Genomic DNA, 21196 nt, shown 5'->3' on the forward strand with positions numbered 1-21196 from the left:
TAGATGGCAAAATGTGTGATATGATCTTTTTCATAAAACCAGAGAAGCAAAGTATCAGCAAAATCAAAGATTCAAGGATACAATACTTGAAGAAACAAAAAACAGAGTTTGATACACCAAAATTCAGATCCAAAAGATGATAACAAAGATTCTAAATAAGAAGAAGGATCCTCACTTCTTCTCTTCTTTCTCAGCCTCTTGAGCCCTCTTGAGCCTAGCACCAGCATGTCTCTTGTTTGTCCTCTCGAGACGCAGCTTGTCGTATGCTTTAAAGGACTTCATGTCTGAGGTCAGCTTAACGAGCTCCATAGTGGGCTTCTCACGTACAATAGGCATGTAGTCTCCTTGGACTTGGGTAGCATTGGCCAACTCTTCTGGTGTAGAATCACCAGCCTGACACAACACAAACAAAAATAGAACAAGAGATCAGTACCAAATCAAACCAAAATGATGAAGACCAATAAAACATAAACTTGTTGCTTCGAAATAGTACCTTAACCTTCCGGGCACGGCGCGGGAAGATGACCAACTTGGCCTTGTAGGTTTTCAGCCTCTGGACATTGGTTTGAAGACCCTCCAAAGAACGGTTTTTGCGACGATGGTCAACAGAGATACCGATTGTAGGAGCCAACTTCTTGGGGATACCAGCAGCCTATATTAATAAAAAGCAATCAGAAATCAACAATCCCAAAAATATTCAGCAAGAAATGAAACATGACAGCTCCAAAAACAAAGAAATATCCAGCCTAATTTAATCATCATCAATCAGAAATCAAGGGTACCAACCAGCCTAATGTAATCAACAAATGAAAATTGATAGCTACAAGAATAAATGACAGACAAAGAGAGATAGATGTTACAAACCTTGAGCTCTTCAAGAGTGAATCCTTTACCGGTTCTGACCTTCATGTTGTACTTAAGAGTCTGACCATGCACAACAGGGCGGAGAGGTCCAGATGTTGGACGAGGGAAGATCTTCACAGCCTTCTTTTGCCTCGCTGAGTAGACATGACACACAAAACACACAATTAGATTCTGGAAAACCATACGAGTAAGCTTAAACAGAAACATGACACAAAAGGGGGGGGGGGGGGAGATAACTAACCAACTCTTCTTCTGGTCTTCCTGGCAGGCTGGTTGAACCATGTCTTCACATAGTTCTGCCAGTGCTTTTTAAAGTGTCCATTGGGGATAACATTGTTGTGCTTCATTTCGTCACCTCAAGCTGCAAAAAAAAACCCAACAACAATCAGCTCCATTAGTGAATCATACATTCAAAAACCATTGATGTATCTCTAAAGATATCAAAATGATGAAACTTTCACACCGCAAACCGTAAGATCCATCTCAATGCTTTAGCTAACATAAAACAAACAAAACTGATACAAAAAGCTTGTAATACTTCGAAGTATCTAGAGATAACTCTTCTTAAAACCATTCTAAAGATGACGACTTATAAGCAAAGAATCTCAAAACTCTCAAGAGATTTCCAACGGTATGAAAACTACATTTTACAGTTCATCAATAAAAACTCTAATCTTACGCATTCCAAGAGCGATACTTTGATAAATCTCTAAAGCAGAACAAACAACAGACTCTAAAGACGCTTATATCATCAGGTCAGTAAATCTCGAAATGAAGAAAGCAACGAACTTAGAAAATACCAGGAGCAGAGACAAGAGAGAAGAAACAATCTAGTAAACCCTAATACATAAAGAAAGCTGCGAGGGAGAGATTCACAGAAACGAGAAGTAGAAGAGAGGAGAGGAACGAGAAAACTCACACAGAGAGAGAGAGAAGCTTCTTCTTGCGCGGCTGGACGGACTGGTGAGGAGGTATCTCTCTGCAACTCTAGGGTTACGAGGTTTTTATAGTATCAAAGCCCTAAAAAATGTTGTTAGCTATTTGTCTAATTGGGCCTGGGCCTGGGCCGGAAACAAACAAATTTGAGCTTGTGAATGTTTTTGGATATTTTTAAAAAAACTCAAAAAAGGGAAAAACGAAAAGACTCAAGTTAGTTTGCTTCCGTCATCTTCTTCCTTTCTTCTTCAGAGTCTATGCATTTGGATCCTTTTGTCTGTCTGTCTAATTAAAAAAAAAACCACAAGTGAATATATAAGTTTGAAGCTGAATCTTTTCAATATTAATCAAATGTAAGCATCAGAACGGATTTAGTGTGGTAGGCGTTTGGAGCGTTCGTAATCTGAAGGATTTTGTTCCAAATTGCTGTCTTTGTTTAACGATAATGGAACAACAACAGCGGTATGTCTCGTTTATGGTTTTTTTTTCTTTTTCTTTTCTTGCTCGGAATCTATTTATATGGCTTTCTTAGTTGTAAGCCCCGACCTTAATCTCTGTGGTGAACCCTAAAGATCTTAACTTTTTGTTATTTTGTTTTTTGAATACAGCAAAATCGGTGGTTTAGGTTTAAGTAATCGAGGTGTTGCGAACAAGGACAGGATCAGTGAGTTGCCTGAAGCTTTGCTTGTGGATATATTGTCTTCACTTCCAACAAAAACTGCCATAGCCACTGAGTGTTTTGTCTAAAAATTGGAGATCTCTTTGGAAGTTGTTGCCAAAACTCAAGTTCTATTCTGGCTATCACCGTACATTTTCAGAGGATGTTTGCAGATCTTTGATTTCACATAAAGCACCAGTTCTAGACAGTCTGCATTTGATAGTTGAAGAAAAGAATTGTGATGCTTCGGATGTTGGGATATGGATTGGAATTGCTTTTGCACGCCATGTGCGAGAATTGGTACTCAGTTTTGAATTTCAGAAGGAAGGCTCAGTAAGATTTCCGAGTGTTTTGTGTACATATAATGATACACTCGAGATCTTGAAACTCGAGTATTTCAATTGTTTAGACTTTCCTTCTCGTGTTTTTTTAAAAATTCTAAGAGAGCTACACCTTTCCTATGTATTCTTCCAAAACGAAGAATCTGTTTCCAACCTTTTATGTGGCTGCCCTTGTCTTGAAGATTTGGTCGTGAATATATCTGGCAATGTAGAGAACTTCACTATTGCCGTGCCATCGTTGCAGAGACTAACCATTGATGATGAATACAGTGGAGAAGGTGATGGTGGCTATGTGATAAATGCTCCTTCTTTGAAATACTTGAACATCAGTAGGTTCAGTGGGCTTGAGTATTTTTTAATTGAGGATGCGCCAGAGCTTGTGGAAGCAAAAGTCAGTCACGTTTCTGATATAACCAATGAGAACATCCTGGAATCTCTAACTGCAGCCAGACGTCTTTCCTTTAACTTATCACCCTTAGAGGTAACTTTTAGATTTTTAAGTTTTTTTCATTTCATAGGGTTCTTTTATGTGCCATAGGGCTACTAACATTGTTTTGTCTCCTGTACAAGATTAAGTATCCCACTGGTAAAATCTTCTATCAGCTTCTATCTTTGGAGCTGCATACAAACAAAGAAGAGTGGTGGAATCTTCTTTCGCTCATGCTCGATAGTTCTCCTAAATTACAAATCCTCAAGCTCATTGACGTAAGCCATTTCACTCTTTAGGATAGTCCGAGCTCTACTTTCATGTATTTTGATGATCTCTAAATATTACATTGATTGATTGCTTTTGCCGCAGCCATATTACTATCGTAACAAAGGTAGTCCGAGCGGCTGGGAGTGGAAGCAACCAAAGTGTGTACCTGAATGTTTGTGGTTCCATCTTGAGACTTTCGTGTGGACAAAGTACGATTGGCAACGAGAAGATGAGAAAGAAGTGGCTACATACATCCTTAAGAACGCAAGACGCCTGAAGAAAGCAACTAACTCTCTCCACAAAACCCATCGAGTCTAAAGAGCTCGAGAAGTTGGAAAAGAGACGTGAGATGCTCAACCAGTTGGCTACTGAGGCCAGGGCTTCAGATTCATGTCACCTCGTGTGTGAAGCTGATACCTACTCTTCTAGTTAATTATTATGATATTTTCCTTTTCCTGTTCAATTAGGATTTCTATTTTGTAGATTTATAAAAAAAAAATGTTTAGAAGGGATGATGATGAATGGAACTGCCAATTTCAATTTTATCTATGTAGTTAACTTTTTTACAAATTTAGTCAATGATTTTCTCAGAGTTCACGAAGCAGTTCAGAAACACACAAAGAAGGGATGAAAGTGCCCAAACTACCAAAAATATATATCTCTCCAATTATTGGTTTTCTCAAATGTTTTGAAGCATAATAAGTACTTCACAGGGTAAATTGGCTGAAGTGACATGAGTTGGGGTTCTTAATAAAATCTAGCACCCATATTTAGTCAATTTGGTATATATATATAGCAATCGCCAATCCAAAAGATGCATTAGAATTGCCAAAAAAATAACTTTTGCATTTTCAAAGCAACAGATGAATATAGCCTACATCTCTGTTTTGTGTTAGCATTCAAAAATTATATATGTTCACCATTCACTAAGGATTTGTGTTAGTTGAAATCATCGTATGAGAAAAAGGAAAAAAACCATCATAAGCAAAATATATATTAGTTTATCCATTTTTTCTCTTTTGACTACTTTCAATTTAATTCTTTTATTTTGGAGTTCTACAATTTTATAACATCTCTATATTCTTATTTTAGCAGTATTGACAGCAAAATAACCAGTTGGCATGTGGGATATTACAAGATGTGCCATTGGGCAAATTAAAATTTACACAACAAACAAAATCTTCGACCGAAGGTAATATAGGCAGTAATTTTGACACCATACTACAAAAGCACGCAGACCTGAAAAAACGACCCATTGGAGCATTTGACCCGATTTTTAGAAGGCACGCAGATCCAATTATAGTGACCCGTCGTCGGTCAATATATGTACTTGGCTCTATATTTTTGGGAGCATTTACCTGTTTCGTTCAGCAATAATATTTTTGTTGTACTTTCTTAGTTTGGTGTTCAAATAATCAAATTCACGATTGTGTAAAAAAAAAACTGTATTTTTCTATAAACAACCAGAAAATAATTCATTTTACAAAACCCATTTTCCTATAATTCTGTTTACTTATATCATAGTCGATTATATTAACACTAGATTAGGACCCGTCCGATGTGCGAGTTTAGAGTTTTTAAAATAAAATAAAATTTAACAAAAAATATAAAGTAAATATTTCTAGTAAGTAAAAACTATCTATAAAAGTAAATAGATACACCGATGTGTCCAATGTAAATATCTTGTTTAAAAGGTGCGACTCTCCAGTTGAGACTATTAATCACATTTTTCTTTGAATGGCCTCACTCGTGGGAAGTTTATGATTTATCTCTAACTCCGGTCTCATAAGAGGGTTTTCCATATGAGTCGGTGTACTCAAATTTGGATTTTGTTTTCTGGAGAGATGTCTCTCAACAGGGTGATCCTGATCAAATTCTTCAATTACCATGATTTTTATGGACAATCTGCAAGGCCATAAAAAAAAAATTAAGGTTTAGAGATCGAGACGAATGATATAACTGCTCAGGCTTTGGGCGATAAATTAGCCTGGGAAAAAACGCTATCTTTTATGGCGGTCATATCGGCTCCATCTCCGTCTTCTAATGTCCATGTTTCTTCACCTTGTTGTCAAATTGATGGTTCTTGGAAAGCAACTAATGAGCATTCATGATTGGGCTGGTGGTGTTGCGTTGGTGAGGAGCGAACCTTGTTGTTGGGGACCAAGTGTCTAAGACGGAGCCCCTCCCCCTGCATTCAGAGTTAGAAACATTGTTGTGGGCCATGGAGCGGATATGTGTTGAGTTACTCACTATGGTGTATTCCCCTGAATATTGGCCATCCTTCTTCAACTTGCTCGATAAGTTTAATTCACTGGAGTTTTTTTCACTATTCTCCATCTCTTAGATCCCGCATGCGACAAATTTGAAAGCAGATTGTCTTGTCCGTGCTTCGCATTCTATTATCTCTGAAGTTTCTTTTGTAAACCCCTTTCCTCTGGTTTGGGAAACTAACTGAGGAAATTCCTTTTAATTTATTGTTTGGTTGAAAAAAAAATAGATACACTTTTAGTTAAAGAAAATAGTTGTAGATGAGTTCAATAATATTAAAATTTAAGTTAATTTAACAAAGAATATATATTTAATTATTTTCATAAGTAAAAACAATGTATAAAAGTAAAGAGATAAGCTTTTAGTTATAGAAAATAGTTGTTTTTTTTTTGCTATAATACACTAATGTATATCTATTTACAAATCTACTGTCTATATTACCACTAGAAGTTTATTTGCACACACAAATATATTTTACTGTTAAAATATACTCTTTAGTCTTAACTACTACCAACAAATTGTCTTTATGAACACATTAAATAACATGTTATATGTCTCTTCACTTTAACATTTTTATAGTTATAAAAGCGCATACGTTAATCTTACATACTCCTATCATATATATTGCAATAACAGTCTTTTGAATAAATTATTTGATTGGTGAAAAAAATATGAGACGATCTTTTTTTTTTTTCCTTCAAGAATCTTTTTTTTCTTGTAATATAGCAACTAAAAATTAAAGTAAGTAAAAAATATTCTAATTTTGAATTTTATGGTATATATATATATATATATATTTATCTTTTTTTTTTTTTGACAGCAAAGTACAAGAATCAGCTTAAACGAGCCAATTAGTAGGAAAACCGTTCACATAGGTAATTTGATGCGACTCTATTCTAGCTCGTCGTGCCAGCTTGTCCGCATATATATATATATATTTATCTTATAATTAGATTTTAAATAAAATTATGTTTTATTTTATCTAAATAATTTTATATAAAACCTTTATAGATTAGTTTTAGAATTTTTACATTTTTATTTTTAAAATTTTTAATAATGAATTGACATGTGTCAACATCTGAATAATATAATTGACACATGTCATGATCTTGTTAATGAGTAATTTTGTCATCAAGGTTTATTAGGTTTTATTTTATCTATTTACTTTTATATAAAACCTTTATATAAAATCTTTTTAGATTAGGTTTAGAATTTTTACATTTTTATTTTTTAAAATTTTAATAATGAATTGACATTTGTCGACATCTGAATAATATAATTGACACATGTCACGATCTTGTTAATGAGTAATTTTGTCATGAAGATTTATAATAAGATGCTATTGTGGTATAGGGGTCCTAAATACTCCATCTGTTCCAAATTATAAGAGTTTTTTTTGACTAAAATCACAAAGATTAAGAAACAATAAATGTTTTACCATTTAACAAAATCCAACTAATAGAAAAAATACTACAAAATTTAAATAGTTAAATTATTAAATTAATATTAAAATGTACCTAGAAACTTGAAAAGTTTAATAAAATGGAACAAATAAAAAAAAAGCTAAAAGATTATACATTGTAATTGGAACAGATAGAGTATTATTTATATACACAATATTTTGCTCCTATAAATTCTAAAATTGGTAAATATTATTCAAAAGTTGATAAATATTACCCCTACATATTTTTAAAATTAAATTAATTTCACTATGTATTGTAATATAATAATATAACTATATTATAAGTTGTAATATATATATATATATATTTATTTATTTAAAATCATATTTTCAGAAATATAAATAATGTTACTTTTCTAATAATTTTATAAAGCTTTAATAGTGAAAGAATCGAAGATCATTTGAAACTGGCTCAATGGCTCAATGTTTATTCTTTTGCTAAAAACAATAACTATATTTGCCCAAAAGAACATATGATCACCAATTGAAATGACATGAATATATAAATTAATTTGGATAACTACGTAGTTAAACATTATATATAAATATGTAGTTATATTGTTTTAAACATTATATATAAATATGTAGTTATAGTGTTTTTACAGAAATCTTAAAATTAAGAAAATCCAGTCTAATAAAAATGAAAACAAGTAATAATATTATACCAATATCTGAGATATATAGGGATCTAACGACTAATTAAAATTTATTAAATCCATTGATATCATACCGTAACTAAGACCAATTATATAAGGGATTTAATGACCAATTATAGTCTTCCCCTTTAGGAAACAATTTTGTAATTTTATTTCTCCATCAATTACGTACACATATATTACTTTAAAAAACTAAAAATATGCAAATTTATAGAATTCTCCCTAATAAAATAACTTTTGATATCTCCTATATAAATTTTTATATCCCATTTTATTAATTGCTCTTCTCTTACTATATTATTTACATTAAATTACCATTAGTATAACTAAAGAATATTTCATTCAATAATTGAAGGAAATCTATACTACTAATTGGGGAATACACTTATGGGTTAAAAAGAAAATCATATCAAATATCCATGTTGCCAAACTGACTCAATTTACATATTAGGAAAAAAAAAGATTAAACAACAGATTTCTTATATTTTAGGAAATCGTTCAATTTAGTTCCATAATAATTAGGTTATGAGAATTTTGTTTGGGTATATATTCATGTATGACAAAATACGGGACAAGAATTTTGGGAACAAGAATTCAAGCAGAACATATGCGGACATTCTATTTACTCATGTGAATTACGAGAAATAGGGTTTTTTGGGTCAAAAAAATATTAAACGTTACAATTAAACATATTAGACGGGTTTGATCGCTTGACAATTATATTTTTAAAAACATTATGCAAAAATAAATCTGGACGTACGGAACCTAGTTATTTTTAATAGGATAACCTAATGTAAATAATACTTTAGAGATAAATGTAATTCCTAAATATATTTTCGGTTCTCTATCTCCTAGGGTTTTGTAACTAGGTCATCCTTTTACTAATGAAACACAACTACACAAGTGAATCTCATCACCTTTATCATATCTAAGTATTAGCCGGATTCGTGTATTAGGGACCGTTTGCATAAGAGTTTGGAGCGTTCGTAATCTGAAACAATTGTTTTCTCCCTTTAACTAAATAATGGAACAACTACAACGGTATGTCTCTATGTTTCGTTTATGTTTTTTTGTTTCTCGGAATAATCCGTTTCTTTGAGGTTTCTTAATTGTGTAACTTCCAACTTTAATTTCTGTGAACTTTATCTTTAGTTTCTTTTTTTTTTTTTTTTTTTTATACAGCAAAACTGGTGGTGACGGTTTGAGTAATCGAGATGTTGTAAATGAGGACAGGATCAGTGAGTTGCCTGAAGCTTTGCTGGTGGATAAATTGTCTTCACTTCGAACAAAAACCCCCATAGCCACTAGTGTTTTGTCTAAAAGTTGGAAATCTGTTTGGAAGTTGTTGCCAAATCTCAAGTTTGATTCTGACTATCACCATACATTTTCAGAGGATGTTTCCAGAACTCTGATTCTACATAAAGCTCCGGTTCTAGAGAGTTTGCATTTAATGGTTGGATGTGAATGTGATGCTTTGCAGATGGGTTTATTGGTAGGAATCGCATTTGCTCGCCATGTGCGTAAATTGGTACTGGAGTTGTCCTTTCCATGGAGAGGCTCAGTAAAATTCCCGGGTGCTTTGTGTAGATGTAACAATACACTCGAGATATTGGAACTCAAGGGTTCAATTCTTTTAGACCTTTCTTCTCCGGTTTGTTTCAAGTCCCTGAGAAAGATGTACCTTTCCCATGTAAGCTTCAAAGACAAAGAATCTATTTCCAACCTTTTCTGTGGATGCCCTTGTCTTGAAGATTTGGCCGTGTGTAGATTTAGCAAAGCCGATGTGGGGGTTTTCACTATTGCCGTGCCATCATTACAGAGACTAAGCTTAGTAGATGAATACTATCCAAAAGCTGTTAAGGGCTATGTGATAAATGCTCCTTCTTTGAATTACTTGTACATCAATGAATTCGATGGGGTTGAACTTTGTCTGATTCAGAAAGCGCCAGAGCTGGTGGAGGCAAAAATCTATAGCGTGTATCATATAAAGAATGAGAACATATTGGAAACTCTAACTCCAGCCAAACGTCTTTCCTTAGACTTATCACCATTACATGTAATTTTTTTTAGATTTTAGATTCTTTTCTCGTGGTTTCATCAACAGTTGGGCTAACATTGTTTTGTGTACTACTTATGTTGCTTGATGCACAGATTAAGCATCCTACTGGTAAAATCTTCTATCAGCTTCTATCTTTGGAGCTGCATACAAAAGAAGACGAGTGGTGGCATCTTCTTTCACTCATGCTCGATAGCTCTCCTAAATTGCAAATCCTCAAACTCATTGACGTAAGCCATTTCACTCTTTAGGATAGTTCTAAATTGCAAATTCTAAATTGCTATACTTTCATGTATTTTGATGATCTCTGAATATTTTATTGATTGCTTTGGCCGCAGCCATATCTCTATTCTAACAAATATAGTCGGATCGGCTGGAAATGGAATCGACCAAAGTGTGTACCAGAATGTTTGTTGTTCCATCTTGAGACATTCGAGTGGAAAGGATACGAATGGCAACGAGAAGATGAGAAAGAAGTGGCTACATACATCCTCAAGAACGCAAGACGCCTGAAGAAAGCAACTCTGTCCACAAAATTCATCAATTCTAAAAAGCTCAAGAAGTTGAAAAAGAGACGTGAGATGCTTAACCAGTTGGCTACTGAGGTCAGGGCTTCAGATTCATGTCACCTCGTTCTCGAATCTGAAACTTTCTAAAGAGGATATTTTCCTCCACAATTAGGATTTCTATTTTGTTGATTTAGGAAACTGCTTTAAGAGATATGAATGGAAAAGCCAATCCCAATATGTTCTGTAGGTAACTTTTACAAACTTAAGTGCCTGATCGAATTTTTCCTAGTTATGTATTTAGTTGCAGCAGAAACATGTTTTTAGAGAAGACGTCCCTTTGGGAAAACAAGAAAGGATTTGATCCACCAATGAGCTAATTTACCAATTCAGACGGCATGGAAAAGAGTCGTGTGATGCTCAACGAGTTGGCTATTGTGGTCAGGGCTTCAAATTTATAGTTTGTATTTATTAATTCACATTTCTAATGGTTTATGGTGTAAACGCTTAAACCATACCTCAATCATATACAAATATGTGTCAACGATATTATAGTTATAGACTCACTAGTTGACTATTTAGTTTAATTCTTTAATTTTGGAGTTCGATCTTATAAACTCACACAATCACAATATAAACTAGAGCTGGGATGATAAATCAAACCAATGTAACAGAACCAATATTTTGGTTGTTTGGTTCCTTTAACCGATCGGTAATATGTGAAATTTAGTTCGATTAACCAAAAACATCAGTTAGTTAGGTTTAGTTTTAAATAATCGGATTATACTAGTTTTACAAAAAAATTAGATCAGTTTTTTTTTTATAACCGAACTGATCAAGGAACCGAACTAATCAAACTAACTACATAACCGAAATTATCCCAAAATAACCGAAGGAACCAGAGTTTTGAGAAAAAAAACCAAAAGTTTGGTTAATTTCGGTTTTGAAATATCGAAACCAAATTAACCGAGGAACCAAATTTACCGAACAGAAATTTATTCCGGTACCGAACCGAACGGGGGAAGTGTCATGGCTACTATAAACAGTTTAGCTATTCATGTAAGTGTGCCTGGGCCGGAGCAAAGGAATATCAAAGTAGTTTTTAATTTGTTTTGGGCTTGTAAATGTATTAGATTTGGTTTGATATTCAAAACTCAATTAGGGTAAAAAATCGATTCCAGTCTTAAAATTGTTGATTCCCTCGTCTTCTCTATCTTTCTCTTGAGAGTCTGTTCGATGCATTTGATTGCTGTTGTTTAAATTTATTCTATTAGGGTTTTGTGTTTCATTGAACTTTTTACGGTTGGTATTCTCAATGCATTTGATTACTCATCACCGTTATCATATCTAAAGCATTAGCCGGATTCGTGTATTACATTTGCGTTTGGAGCGTTCGTAGTCTGAAGCAAATTGTTTGACGATAATGGAACAACAACAAGGGTATACGTCTTTCTCTCTCTCTCTCCGACCTTAATTTCTCTGTGAGGCTGTGAGCCCTAATACGAATATCGATTTTTGTTATTAATTTTTTATTTTCTTTGACAGCAAAATCGATCGCTTTGTAGTGAACGAGGACATGATCAGTGAGTTGCCTGAAGATTTGCTTCTGCGGATATTGTCTTCACTTCCGACAAAAATTGCTATAACCACTAGTGTTCTGTCTAAACGGTGGAGGTCTCTTTGGAAGGTGTTTCCAAATCTCAAATTTAAATCTGGCTATCACCATACATTTTCAGATAATATTTGCAGTTCTTTAGTTCTACATAAAGCTCCGGTTCTAGAGAGTTTGCATCTGGAGGTTGCAGATGAGAGTGATGCTTCGGATGTTGAGATATGGATTGGAATTGCTTTTGCACGCCATGTGCGTAAATTGGTACTCAGTTTTCCATTTCAATACAAAATTTCAGTAAGATTTCCGAGTGCTTTGTGTAGTTTCAATAATACACTAGAGAGCTTGACACTCAAGTTTACAATTCTTCTAGACTTTCCTTCTCGGGTCTGTTTCAAGTCCCTTAGAGAGTTGCATCTTTACTATACACTATTCAAAGAGGAAGAATCTGTTTCAAACCTTTTATCCGGCTGTCCTAGTCTTGAAGATTTGGTGTTGCATCGGCTAAGAAATTACGACCATATGGAAACTTTAACTATTGCGGTGCCATCGTTACAGAGACTAAACATTGAAGATGATCTCTATGGACGTATTAAAGGCTATGTGATAAATGCTCCTTCTTTGAAATACTTGAACATCTATGGATTCGATGGGGTTGAATTTTGTCTGATTCAGAATGCGCCAGAGCTGGTGGAGGCAAAAATTCACCAACGGTTTTAATAATACCAATGAGAACATGCTGGAACCTCTAACTTCAGCCAAACGTCTTTCCTTAGACTTTTCACCCTCAAAGGTAATATTTTGATTTAAGTTTTTCTCTCTGCAACTTGGCTAACATTGTTTTGTGTACTACCAATGTTGCCTGATGATACACAGATTAAGTATCCTAATGGTAAAATCTTCTATCAGCTTCTATCTTTGGAGCTGCATACAAACAAAGAAGAGTGGTGTAATCTTCTTTCGCTCATGCTCGATGGTTCTCCTATATTACAAATCCTCAAGCTCATGGACGTAAGCCATTTCATAATTAGTCAGCTACTTTCTTGTTTTTTTCCAGTGCTCTTTTTGAGGTATATTGATGATCTTAAATATTACATTGATATCTCAGTCAAGGTGGTATATTTTTAAGAGAATTTTAAGAGTTATACCACATTCATAACTCACCCTTTTGTAATGTACCACGTTCGAAAATCCTTTTGCAAGACTACCACACATGTAATTCAAAATTACCGTTATAGCCCTCCATCTTTTTTACATTGCAGAACAACAAGAAAGTGAATACTTGTTTTTTTTTAATAAATAAGACCTCTGTCGGGTCTTTTCAGTTTCTCTCACATTGCAGGTCAGTCCAATTTGAATATTAATATGAGATAATTGTACAATTCTCTTTTCAGTATCTCTCTTCTCTTCCGTTAGAATTACAACCTTTCTTCTCTCACTCTCCGAATATTTTCTCATGCAAATCTGAGAAGATGTCCATTATTATAGACAAAATGTCCATTATTTATTTATGAACATGTTTTTCCCACCAAAATCTATAGACCAGTTTTTGAGTAATGGACAAATTTACACTACATGTATATAGACAATTCTAACAAAAAAAAAACTTGTCCACTAATAGAGATGCATAACAATAAATTTTTTGGCAGACAACATTGAATTTTTCAGTGGGTAACATTGAATTTTTCAGTGGGTAACATTGAAATATTCACTGAACAACTTTCATACTCTTACATATTAGATAAGTCATATGAGCTCTCCCAAGTTATATTGACGGACAAAAGTTTGAAACAAACAAATATTACTAAATTCTGGTAGACAATAATTCTTGTCCACAAAGTTTGTCTTTTTGCACTTCTGTTCTTTTTTTTACTTATACACGTGCTTTTTTTATGGCCATTATATGCAGGTCAATTTCGTCTTTTTATCTATCCCTTATGGTAGATCAGAAAAAGATTTTCCAAATGTAGCAGAACTCAAAAGTTTGAAAAAAATGTGGTAGATTTAACAAAATTCCCTATTTTTAAAGATAATCTGATGGACCAGAAATGGAATCAACCGAAATGTGTACCAAAATGTTTGTTGTTCCATCTTGAGACATTCGAGTGGACAGGATATGGATGGCAACTAGATGATGAGAAAGAAGTAGTTACTTACATTCTAAAGAACGCAGAACGCTTGAAGAAAGCAACTCTCTCCACAAAATACATCAAACCTAACGAGCTCGAGATGTTGGAAAAGAGAAGTGAGATGCTCAATGAGTTGGCTAATGTGATTAGGGCTTCAAAGTCATGTCACATCGTGTGTGATAGCTGACAGATGAAAGTGCCAAAAATACTAGAAATATATCTCCAATTATTGGTTTTCTCAAATGTCTTGAAGAATAAGTGACGTGAGTTGGGGTTCTTCATAAGTATCTACGAGCACCCATATATTTATAAGTCAATTACTTAGGTATAGATCAAACGTCAAACCAAAAGATGCATTAGAATTGCCAAAAATAACTTTTTGTTATGAAAGTAGAGATACTCGAAGGATGTATTCTCTTCTTCTTATTCATGATTCAATCGATAGGATTACATATATATAATAAAGTATAAAGCCTTATCATAATAGGACACTAAACCGACCAAGTATAGAGAATGTGGCCGATGGGCCTTATGGACTTAGACAATATATGGGCCGGTTATGGAGATCCATCCTAAGTGATTTACAACACTCCCCCTTGGATGACATAACCGTGCAAATGCTAAGAGATCACCGTAATACGCTTGGGGATGCTGCCTCATTAAAACCTTACCAGGAAAATCTATTGGGACAAAACCATGGTGAAGGAAAAAGAGTACAGCACGCATTACTCCCCTTGTTCCAAGCATCACTAAAAGTCCTTAAGTCTCCGCATCCCAATCTGGTGCGTGAGCTTCTTGAATGTCGATGTCGGTAATGATTTGGTGAAGAGATCGGCTGAATTGTCGCAGGATTGAACTTGTACCACTTGAACTTCTCTGACCTTTTGTAGTTCATGTGTGAAGAAGAACTTAGGCAAAATGTGCTTGGTCCGATCTCCCTTGATATATCCTTTCTTAAGCTGTGCGATGCAAGCGGTATTGTCCTCATATATAACGGTTGCTTCCTTGTCATCGGTCATGCCACAATCTGTCCTGATATGTTGAGTCATCGATCTCAAGCACACACACTCACGGCTGGCTTCATGCATTGCCAAAATTTCCGCATGATTAGATGAAGTGGCCGCAATGGTTTTCTTCATTGAACGCCAAGAAATTGTTGTACCACCGTGTGTAAATACATAGCCGGTTTGAGACCTAGCATTGTGTGGATCCGATAGGTAACCTGCATCAGCAAAACGAACTAAACCTTCCTTATTATAGTTAGTATAATATAAATCCAAATCAAGCGTTCCTTGTAGGTAACACAACACATGTTTGATACCGCTCCAGTGCCTTTGGGTCGGACAAAAACTAAATCTTGCTAGGAGGTTCACGGGAAAACAAATGTCTGGTCTAGTGTGGCTAGCCAAGAACATTAACGCTCCTATAACACTAAGGTATGACACTTCTGGACCGAGAATCTCTTCATCGTCCTTCCTTGGACCGAATTGATCACTGTCCAAATTCAGACTTCTCACAACCATTGGACTAGGCAATGGGTGAGCTTGGTCCATATTAAATCTCTTGAGTACCTTTTCAGTATATGCCAGTTGATGCACAAGGATCTCATTATCTATGTACTCAAGCTGCAATCCCAAACAAAACTTAGTCTTACCTAGGTCTTTCATTTCAAACTCTTTCTTGTGATATTCAACTGTTTGGGCGATTTCTCCAGAGGTTCCTAGGATATTCAAATCATCCACATATACTGCTATGATTACAAACCCTTTGTTTCCAAATTTCTTTATAAAAATACATGGACTGATGGGATCATTCTTATAGCTCTCTTTGCCTAGGTACTCACTTAGTCTATTGTACCACATACGCCCACTTTGTTTCAGTCCATAAAGGGATTTGTTTAGCCTTATGCAGTATTGTTCTCGAGAAGCACTCTTATCTTTGAGCTCAATACCCTCTGGTAATCTCATATAAATTTCATTATCCAGTGGACCATATAAATATGCGGTCACTACATCCATTAGCCGCAAATCAAGTTTTTCTCTTATAGCCAGACTTATTAAAAATCTAAAAGTCGTTGCATCCATCACAGGGGAGTATGTCTCCTCATAATCTATTCCTGGTCTTTGAGAGAATCCTTGTGCTACAAGCCGTGCCTTATATCTCACGATTTCATTATTCTCATTTCTCTTTCTTACAAAGACCCATTTGTGTCCAACTGGCTTTATATCGAATGGTGTCCTTAAGATCGGACCAAACACATTCCTTTTCTTGAATGAATTCAACTCCACGTCAATGGCTTCTTTCCATTTTTACCAATCTTTACTTTGAGTGCACTCTAATATAGACGTGGGTTCATGATCCTCATTTATTTCAAGTGCTACTTTATAAGCAAATATTTCATTAATGTCGACATCTTTTCGGTTCCATTGAATTCCAAACATGATATAATTTATTGAGATCTCATTATTATTAATACCTTCAGGACCTTGAGTTTCAGCGTTCCAAACCTCATTCGGTACTTTAGGATTTGCCGCGGCCATGTCTATGGTTTCCTTAACCTCGGTTTTATTTGCACCTTTCTTAGATTTCCGAGGGTTCTTATCTTTGGAACCTATTGGTCTACCACGTTTCAAACAGGCCTTAGACTCTGTAGCAACTTGATTATTATGTTCCTATTGAACATCAATACGTACTGGTGCATTACAAGCTGGTATGTACGATTTCATAACTCTTTTTGGGTCAGCAAAGGAATCTGGAAATTGATTAGCTAGCTTTTGTAAATGTATAATCGTTTGGACCTCTACCTCACATGCTAGAGTCCGAGGATCTTGCCAATTTAAGGATGTTTGATTCCATGATATTTCTTTGACCAGCTTGTTTGTCTCTCCACCCAACATAGGAAATTCGGATTCAACAAACTGACAATCCGTGTATCTGGCCTTAAATAAATCACCCGTGGTTTGCTCAAGATACTTAATAATGGTGGGAGAATCATATCCAACATATATTCCCATACTCCTTTGAGGTCCCATCTTAGTTCTCTGTGGTGGAGCAATCGGTACATAAACGGCACACCCGAATGTTTTTAGATGAGATATGTCTGGCTCATGACCCGTTAATAATTGGGATGGCGAATATTTATGCTCACTAGATGGCCTCATGCGTATAAGTTTTGCTGTATGTAATATTGCGTGTCCCCAAGCCGACACAAGAAGCTTCGACCTCATGAGTAATGGTCGAGCAATTAATTGTATTCGTTTAATGAAGGATTCAGCTAATCCATTTTGTATATGGACATGTGCCACGGGATGTTCCACACTCAACCCCATGGACATACAATATTCATTAAACGCTTGGGATGTAAATTCACCATCATTGTCTAGACATATAGTCTTAATTGGAAAATCTGGAAAGTGGGCTCGCAGACGTATGATATGGGCCAACAATCTAGCAAACACAAGGTTTCTAGTTGATAATAAGCAAACATGCGACCATCTGGTCGATGCATCACGAAGGACCATAAAATATCTAAACGTCCCACAAGGTGGGTGTATTGGTCCACATATATCTCCTTGTATCCTTTCCAGAAAATTTAAAGTCTCTTTAGTGACTTTTACTGGTGATGGCCTTACAATGAGTTTTCCTTGTGCACATGCTACACACGCGAAATTTTTAGGAATAACTCTTCTCTCTTTAAGAGTGTGCCCATTTGAATTCATAATTAGTTTACGCATCATGTTAGAACCCGGATGGCCAAGCCGGTCATGCCATAAAGTGAATTGTTCATTGCCAAATTAGCCTCTATCATATTTATCTTAGCATGGTAAAGACCAGTGGCTAGTGCGGGTATAGTCTCTAGGATTAGATCCGTGGGTGATTACAATAATATATAGGAACTCTTGGTTTCCTTCACCCTTAGTTTCAACATGGAAACCATTCAAACGAATATCTTTGAAACTTAATAAGCTCATCTTTGAGCTGGGTGAATATAAGGCATCACTTATTTCAAGATGTGTGCCATTAGGTAATAAAATATGAGCTTGGCCGTAACCTTCAATTAGGCTTGCTATACCCGCTATTGTGCTAATATTGGCATTTTTCATAATGAGATTAACAAAGTATCTCTTATCCTTCAAAATTGTGTGGCTTGATCCACTATCCACCACAAGTATGTTCTTGTCCTCAGCCATTTCTAATATAGACAAGAATTTATGTTTTAAACATAAAGTAATAAAATAAACAATTTTATATCGAAGGAAATAAAATAATTGAATTTAAACCAAATTATAGTTCAATAAAATTCAAAGCATAAATCATAGAAATTAAATCAAGACAATTTTTAAATTTAATTATTTTCTCCTAGACAATAATCCAATTGGTCATCATTCTCATGGTCGAAATCTTCTTCACCATCGAGATGAACCAGGTTAGCTTCTGGATTCTTTTTCAAACTCTCTTGATAGAGATCAATAAGATGCTTAGATGTCCAGCATGTCTTAGCCCAATGATTTGTCATACCACATCGGTGACAAACCAATTTAGTCTTATGTTGCGGTTTAAAAATTCCGTGGCCTGTACCACAACCACGACCGAAGTCGGATCGGTTCCCACGGCCATAACCATCATATTAGTTTCCTTGGTAATGGCCACCACCACCACGTCCTCTTCCACCACGGCCACGGCCATGATGCTTATCTCTATGGACATAGTTAGATTCTTTGGTCTCCTTGGGCTCTTTAGGCTCTTTCTTAGTCATGCCAACCTTGTGGGCCTCTGGTAATGGGGTAGATCCATGAGGCCTCACTGCACTGTTCATCAATAATAGCTCATTTTTTTGCTCAACAAGTAGCAAACAAGAGATGAGACTTGCATATGTCTTAAAACCCTTTTCACGGTACTGTTGTTGAAGTAGTATATTATTGGTGTGAAAGGTTGAGAATGTCTTCTCTAGTAAGTCTTCCTCAGTAACCTCCTTACCACATAATTTCAAGATCGAGACTATCTTAAATAGCTCTGAATTATACTCATCCACGGATTTAAAATCCTGGATCCTTAGGTTTTTCCAATCGAATTGAGCCTTTGGTAGGAGCACCGTCTTTTGGTGTCCATATATTTTTTCAACTCTGTCCAAAGGTCAAGAGGATTCTCTATGTTAAGGTACTGGTTCTTGAGACTCTCAGCAAGATGATGGCGTATATGCAAAATCGCCTTATATCTACTCTTTTCAGTGCAATCGTTATTATCCTCAATGCATTAGCATAGGTCTTTTGATTTCAGGTTGATCTTAGTGTCCAATGTCCATTGTAAGTAATTGTCTCCAGAGACATTAAGGGCAGCATATTGGATATTGTTGAGCTTTGCCATCTACACAATACAAAACATGCATCTGATCATTATCATGCGGTATTTAAAACCGAACCATGCAATTAATTTTCGTCTAGGTCATGCGGTATTTGAGACCGAACCATGCCATCATATTAAACTAGGCCATGCGGTATTTGAGACCAAAACATGCCATCATATCAAAATAGGCCATGCGGTATATGAACCGAAACATGCCATTATATCAAACTAGGCCATGCGGTATATGAGACCGAAACATGCCATTATATCAAATTAGGCCATGCGGTATATGAGACTGAAACATGTCATGCCTTTATCCATAATTTTCGTGGTTGATATGCATGAAAATAATCCTAGATATAGTCTAGTATGAAACAGGAAATTATGCACATAATTTTAGGTTTTAAAAATTTTCCCTTTTTTTTTTATTCTAGATAAGATTTTCTTTTTTTTCTTTAAACAGGATAATGACAAGAAAATTTAGGGAGCTAGATTTTCTCTAGGATCCCGATTTTAAAGTTTGATTTTAAACAAACAATCAATAATAATCGGATCAGATTAATATTTTTCTCTATGGGTTTCGATTTTAGGTTTTTTATTCTAAGATTGTGATGCAAACGATTTTCAAGCAAACAATCAACAACAACCAGATTTTAAACATAGCATAATCAGTTTAATTTCAAACAATCTAAGCAATCCTAAAACCTCATAACAATCGATTTTAAAGTTTTAGGGTTTCAAAGCTTAGGATTTTGTTTGTTGATTGTTTACTTGTAGATTTTAAGGTTCTTATAGGATTAAGGACCAGATTCAATTCATATGTTCTAAGAAGGTTTGATTATTTACCTTAACACCTTTTGGGGTTGACTGGAATTGATCCGGGAGCTAAAGACCTCGGATTTACCTTGAGTTTGATAACGAACCTCGGACTAGTCACGAACAAAATTTGATCACGAACAGGAACTGACCACGAACGCGGATTGATCACGAACAGGAACCGATCGTCGAACTTGGACGAACAAGAACTTATGTGCGGCGGCGGTTTAGGGTTTTAGGAATTTTCTCAGTTGGAGTTTAGGGCAAACTCGTGCTAATAACGTGTTATGAAAGTAGAAATACTCGAAGGATGTATTTTCTTCTTCTTATTCACGAAAGTTTATTAATACTTAAGCTGGGAACAAGAGAATGATGGTATATGAGTCATGACGGAAACATTTGCAGCGAGAGGAGATTTTGACAGTGTATCCGCACACTTGTTACATTTCCGTGAGATCCAGCTGAACTTCACCCTCTCAAATTTTTGAATCAATGACTTCTCTACGGTTGTACCCTGAAGTAGAGAGAGAGTTTCTTACTATCACCTTCCAAGTAATTTTTTGTGTACCCTTTATTTAAGCCAGGCATGTTGCAAAGCATAAACGACGGCTTGGAGTTCGTTTTCTGGAGTTCGACAATCTTGTAACATAATTTCGATCTTATAAAAAACTCAAACTATAAGTTGTGGATAGAAAATAAACTCACACTATAAAAACACTTAAACTATTCATGTAAGTGGTCATGGGCCTGAAGCAAACAAATATACTTTTCTTATCTCATTATACTAGACTTGAACCCGCGGTACACCATGGTAAGAATATTTCAATTTTATATTTTTTTTTAATTTTTTTAGAA

The 21196-nt window shown here is 35.2% G+C and overlaps 2 protein-coding genes and 2 pseudogenes across 3 annotated transcripts; 3 read left to right on the forward strand and 1 right to left on the reverse strand.

The window, feature by feature from the left end:
• Positions 1-4: 4 nt before the first annotated feature.
• Positions 5-2083, reverse strand: LOC104780724 (large ribosomal subunit protein eL13z). The gene is made up of 5 exons (XM_010505246.2): positions 1784-2083; positions 1106-1225; positions 865-998; positions 494-652; positions 5-393 (listed from the first exon to the last, which is right to left on the reverse strand). The coding sequence occupies exons 2-5, from the start codon at positions 1209-1211 to the stop codon at positions 172-174; spliced, it is 621 nt and encodes a 206-aa protein (XP_010503548.1). The 5' UTR covers positions 1212-1225; positions 1784-2083; the 3' UTR covers positions 5-171.
• Positions 2084-2245: 162 nt separating this feature from the next.
• Positions 2246-4086, forward strand: LOC104783920 (FBD-associated F-box protein At3g49020-like; annotated as a pseudogene). Its single transcript, XR_015596313.1, has 4 exons — positions 2246-2262; positions 2409-3280; positions 3370-3504; positions 3599-4086. The product of XR_015596313.1 is annotated as an FBD-associated F-box protein At3g49020-like (transcript).
• A 4820-nt stretch (positions 4087-8906) lies between these two features.
• On the forward strand, positions 8907-10594 carry LOC104783921 (FBD-associated F-box protein At3g49020-like). Its single transcript, XM_010509021.1, has 4 exons — positions 8907-8923; positions 9065-9938; positions 10034-10168; positions 10277-10594. The coding sequence occupies exons 1-4, from the start codon at positions 8907-8909 to the stop codon at positions 10592-10594; spliced, it is 1344 nt and encodes a 447-aa protein (XP_010507323.1).
• Positions 10595-11867: 1273 nt separating this feature from the next.
• LOC104783922 (FBD-associated F-box protein At3g49020-like) lies at positions 11868-14369 on the forward strand (annotated as a pseudogene).
• The last annotated feature ends 6827 nt before the right edge of the window (positions 14370-21196 follow it).

The sequence above is a fragment of the Camelina sativa genome, chromosome 4 (genome assembly GCF_030686135.1).
Source record: "Camelina sativa cultivar CO46 ecotype springtype chromosome 4, ASM3068613v1".
NCBI lineage: Eukaryota > Viridiplantae > Streptophyta > Magnoliopsida > Brassicales > Brassicaceae > Camelina > Camelina sativa.

Excerpts from the sequence above, each read along its gene's own strand:
- LOC104783921 (XM_010509021.1), top strand. Across the intron at positions 9,939-10,033 it reads TAGACTTATCACCATTACAT|ATTAAGCATCCTACTGGTAA; the intron begins GTAATTTTTTTT and ends CTTGATGCACAG. Across the intron at positions 10,169-10,276 it reads AAATCCTCAAACTCATTGAC|CCATATCTCTATTCTAACAA; the intron begins GTAAGCCATTTC and ends CTTTGGCCGCAG.
- LOC104780724 (XM_010505246.2), bottom strand. The coding sequence starts at position 1,211 with ATGAAGCACAACAATGTTATCCCCAATGGACACTTTAAAAAGCACTGG. Across the intron at positions 999-1,105 it reads GAAGACCAGAAGAAGAGTTG|CGAGGCAAAAGAAGGCTGTG; the intron begins GTTAGTTATCTC and ends ATGTCTACTCAG. Across the intron at positions 394-493 it reads GCCGTGCCCGGAAGGTTAAG|GCTGGTGATTCTACACCAGA; the intron begins GTACTATTTCGA and ends GTGTTGTGTCAG.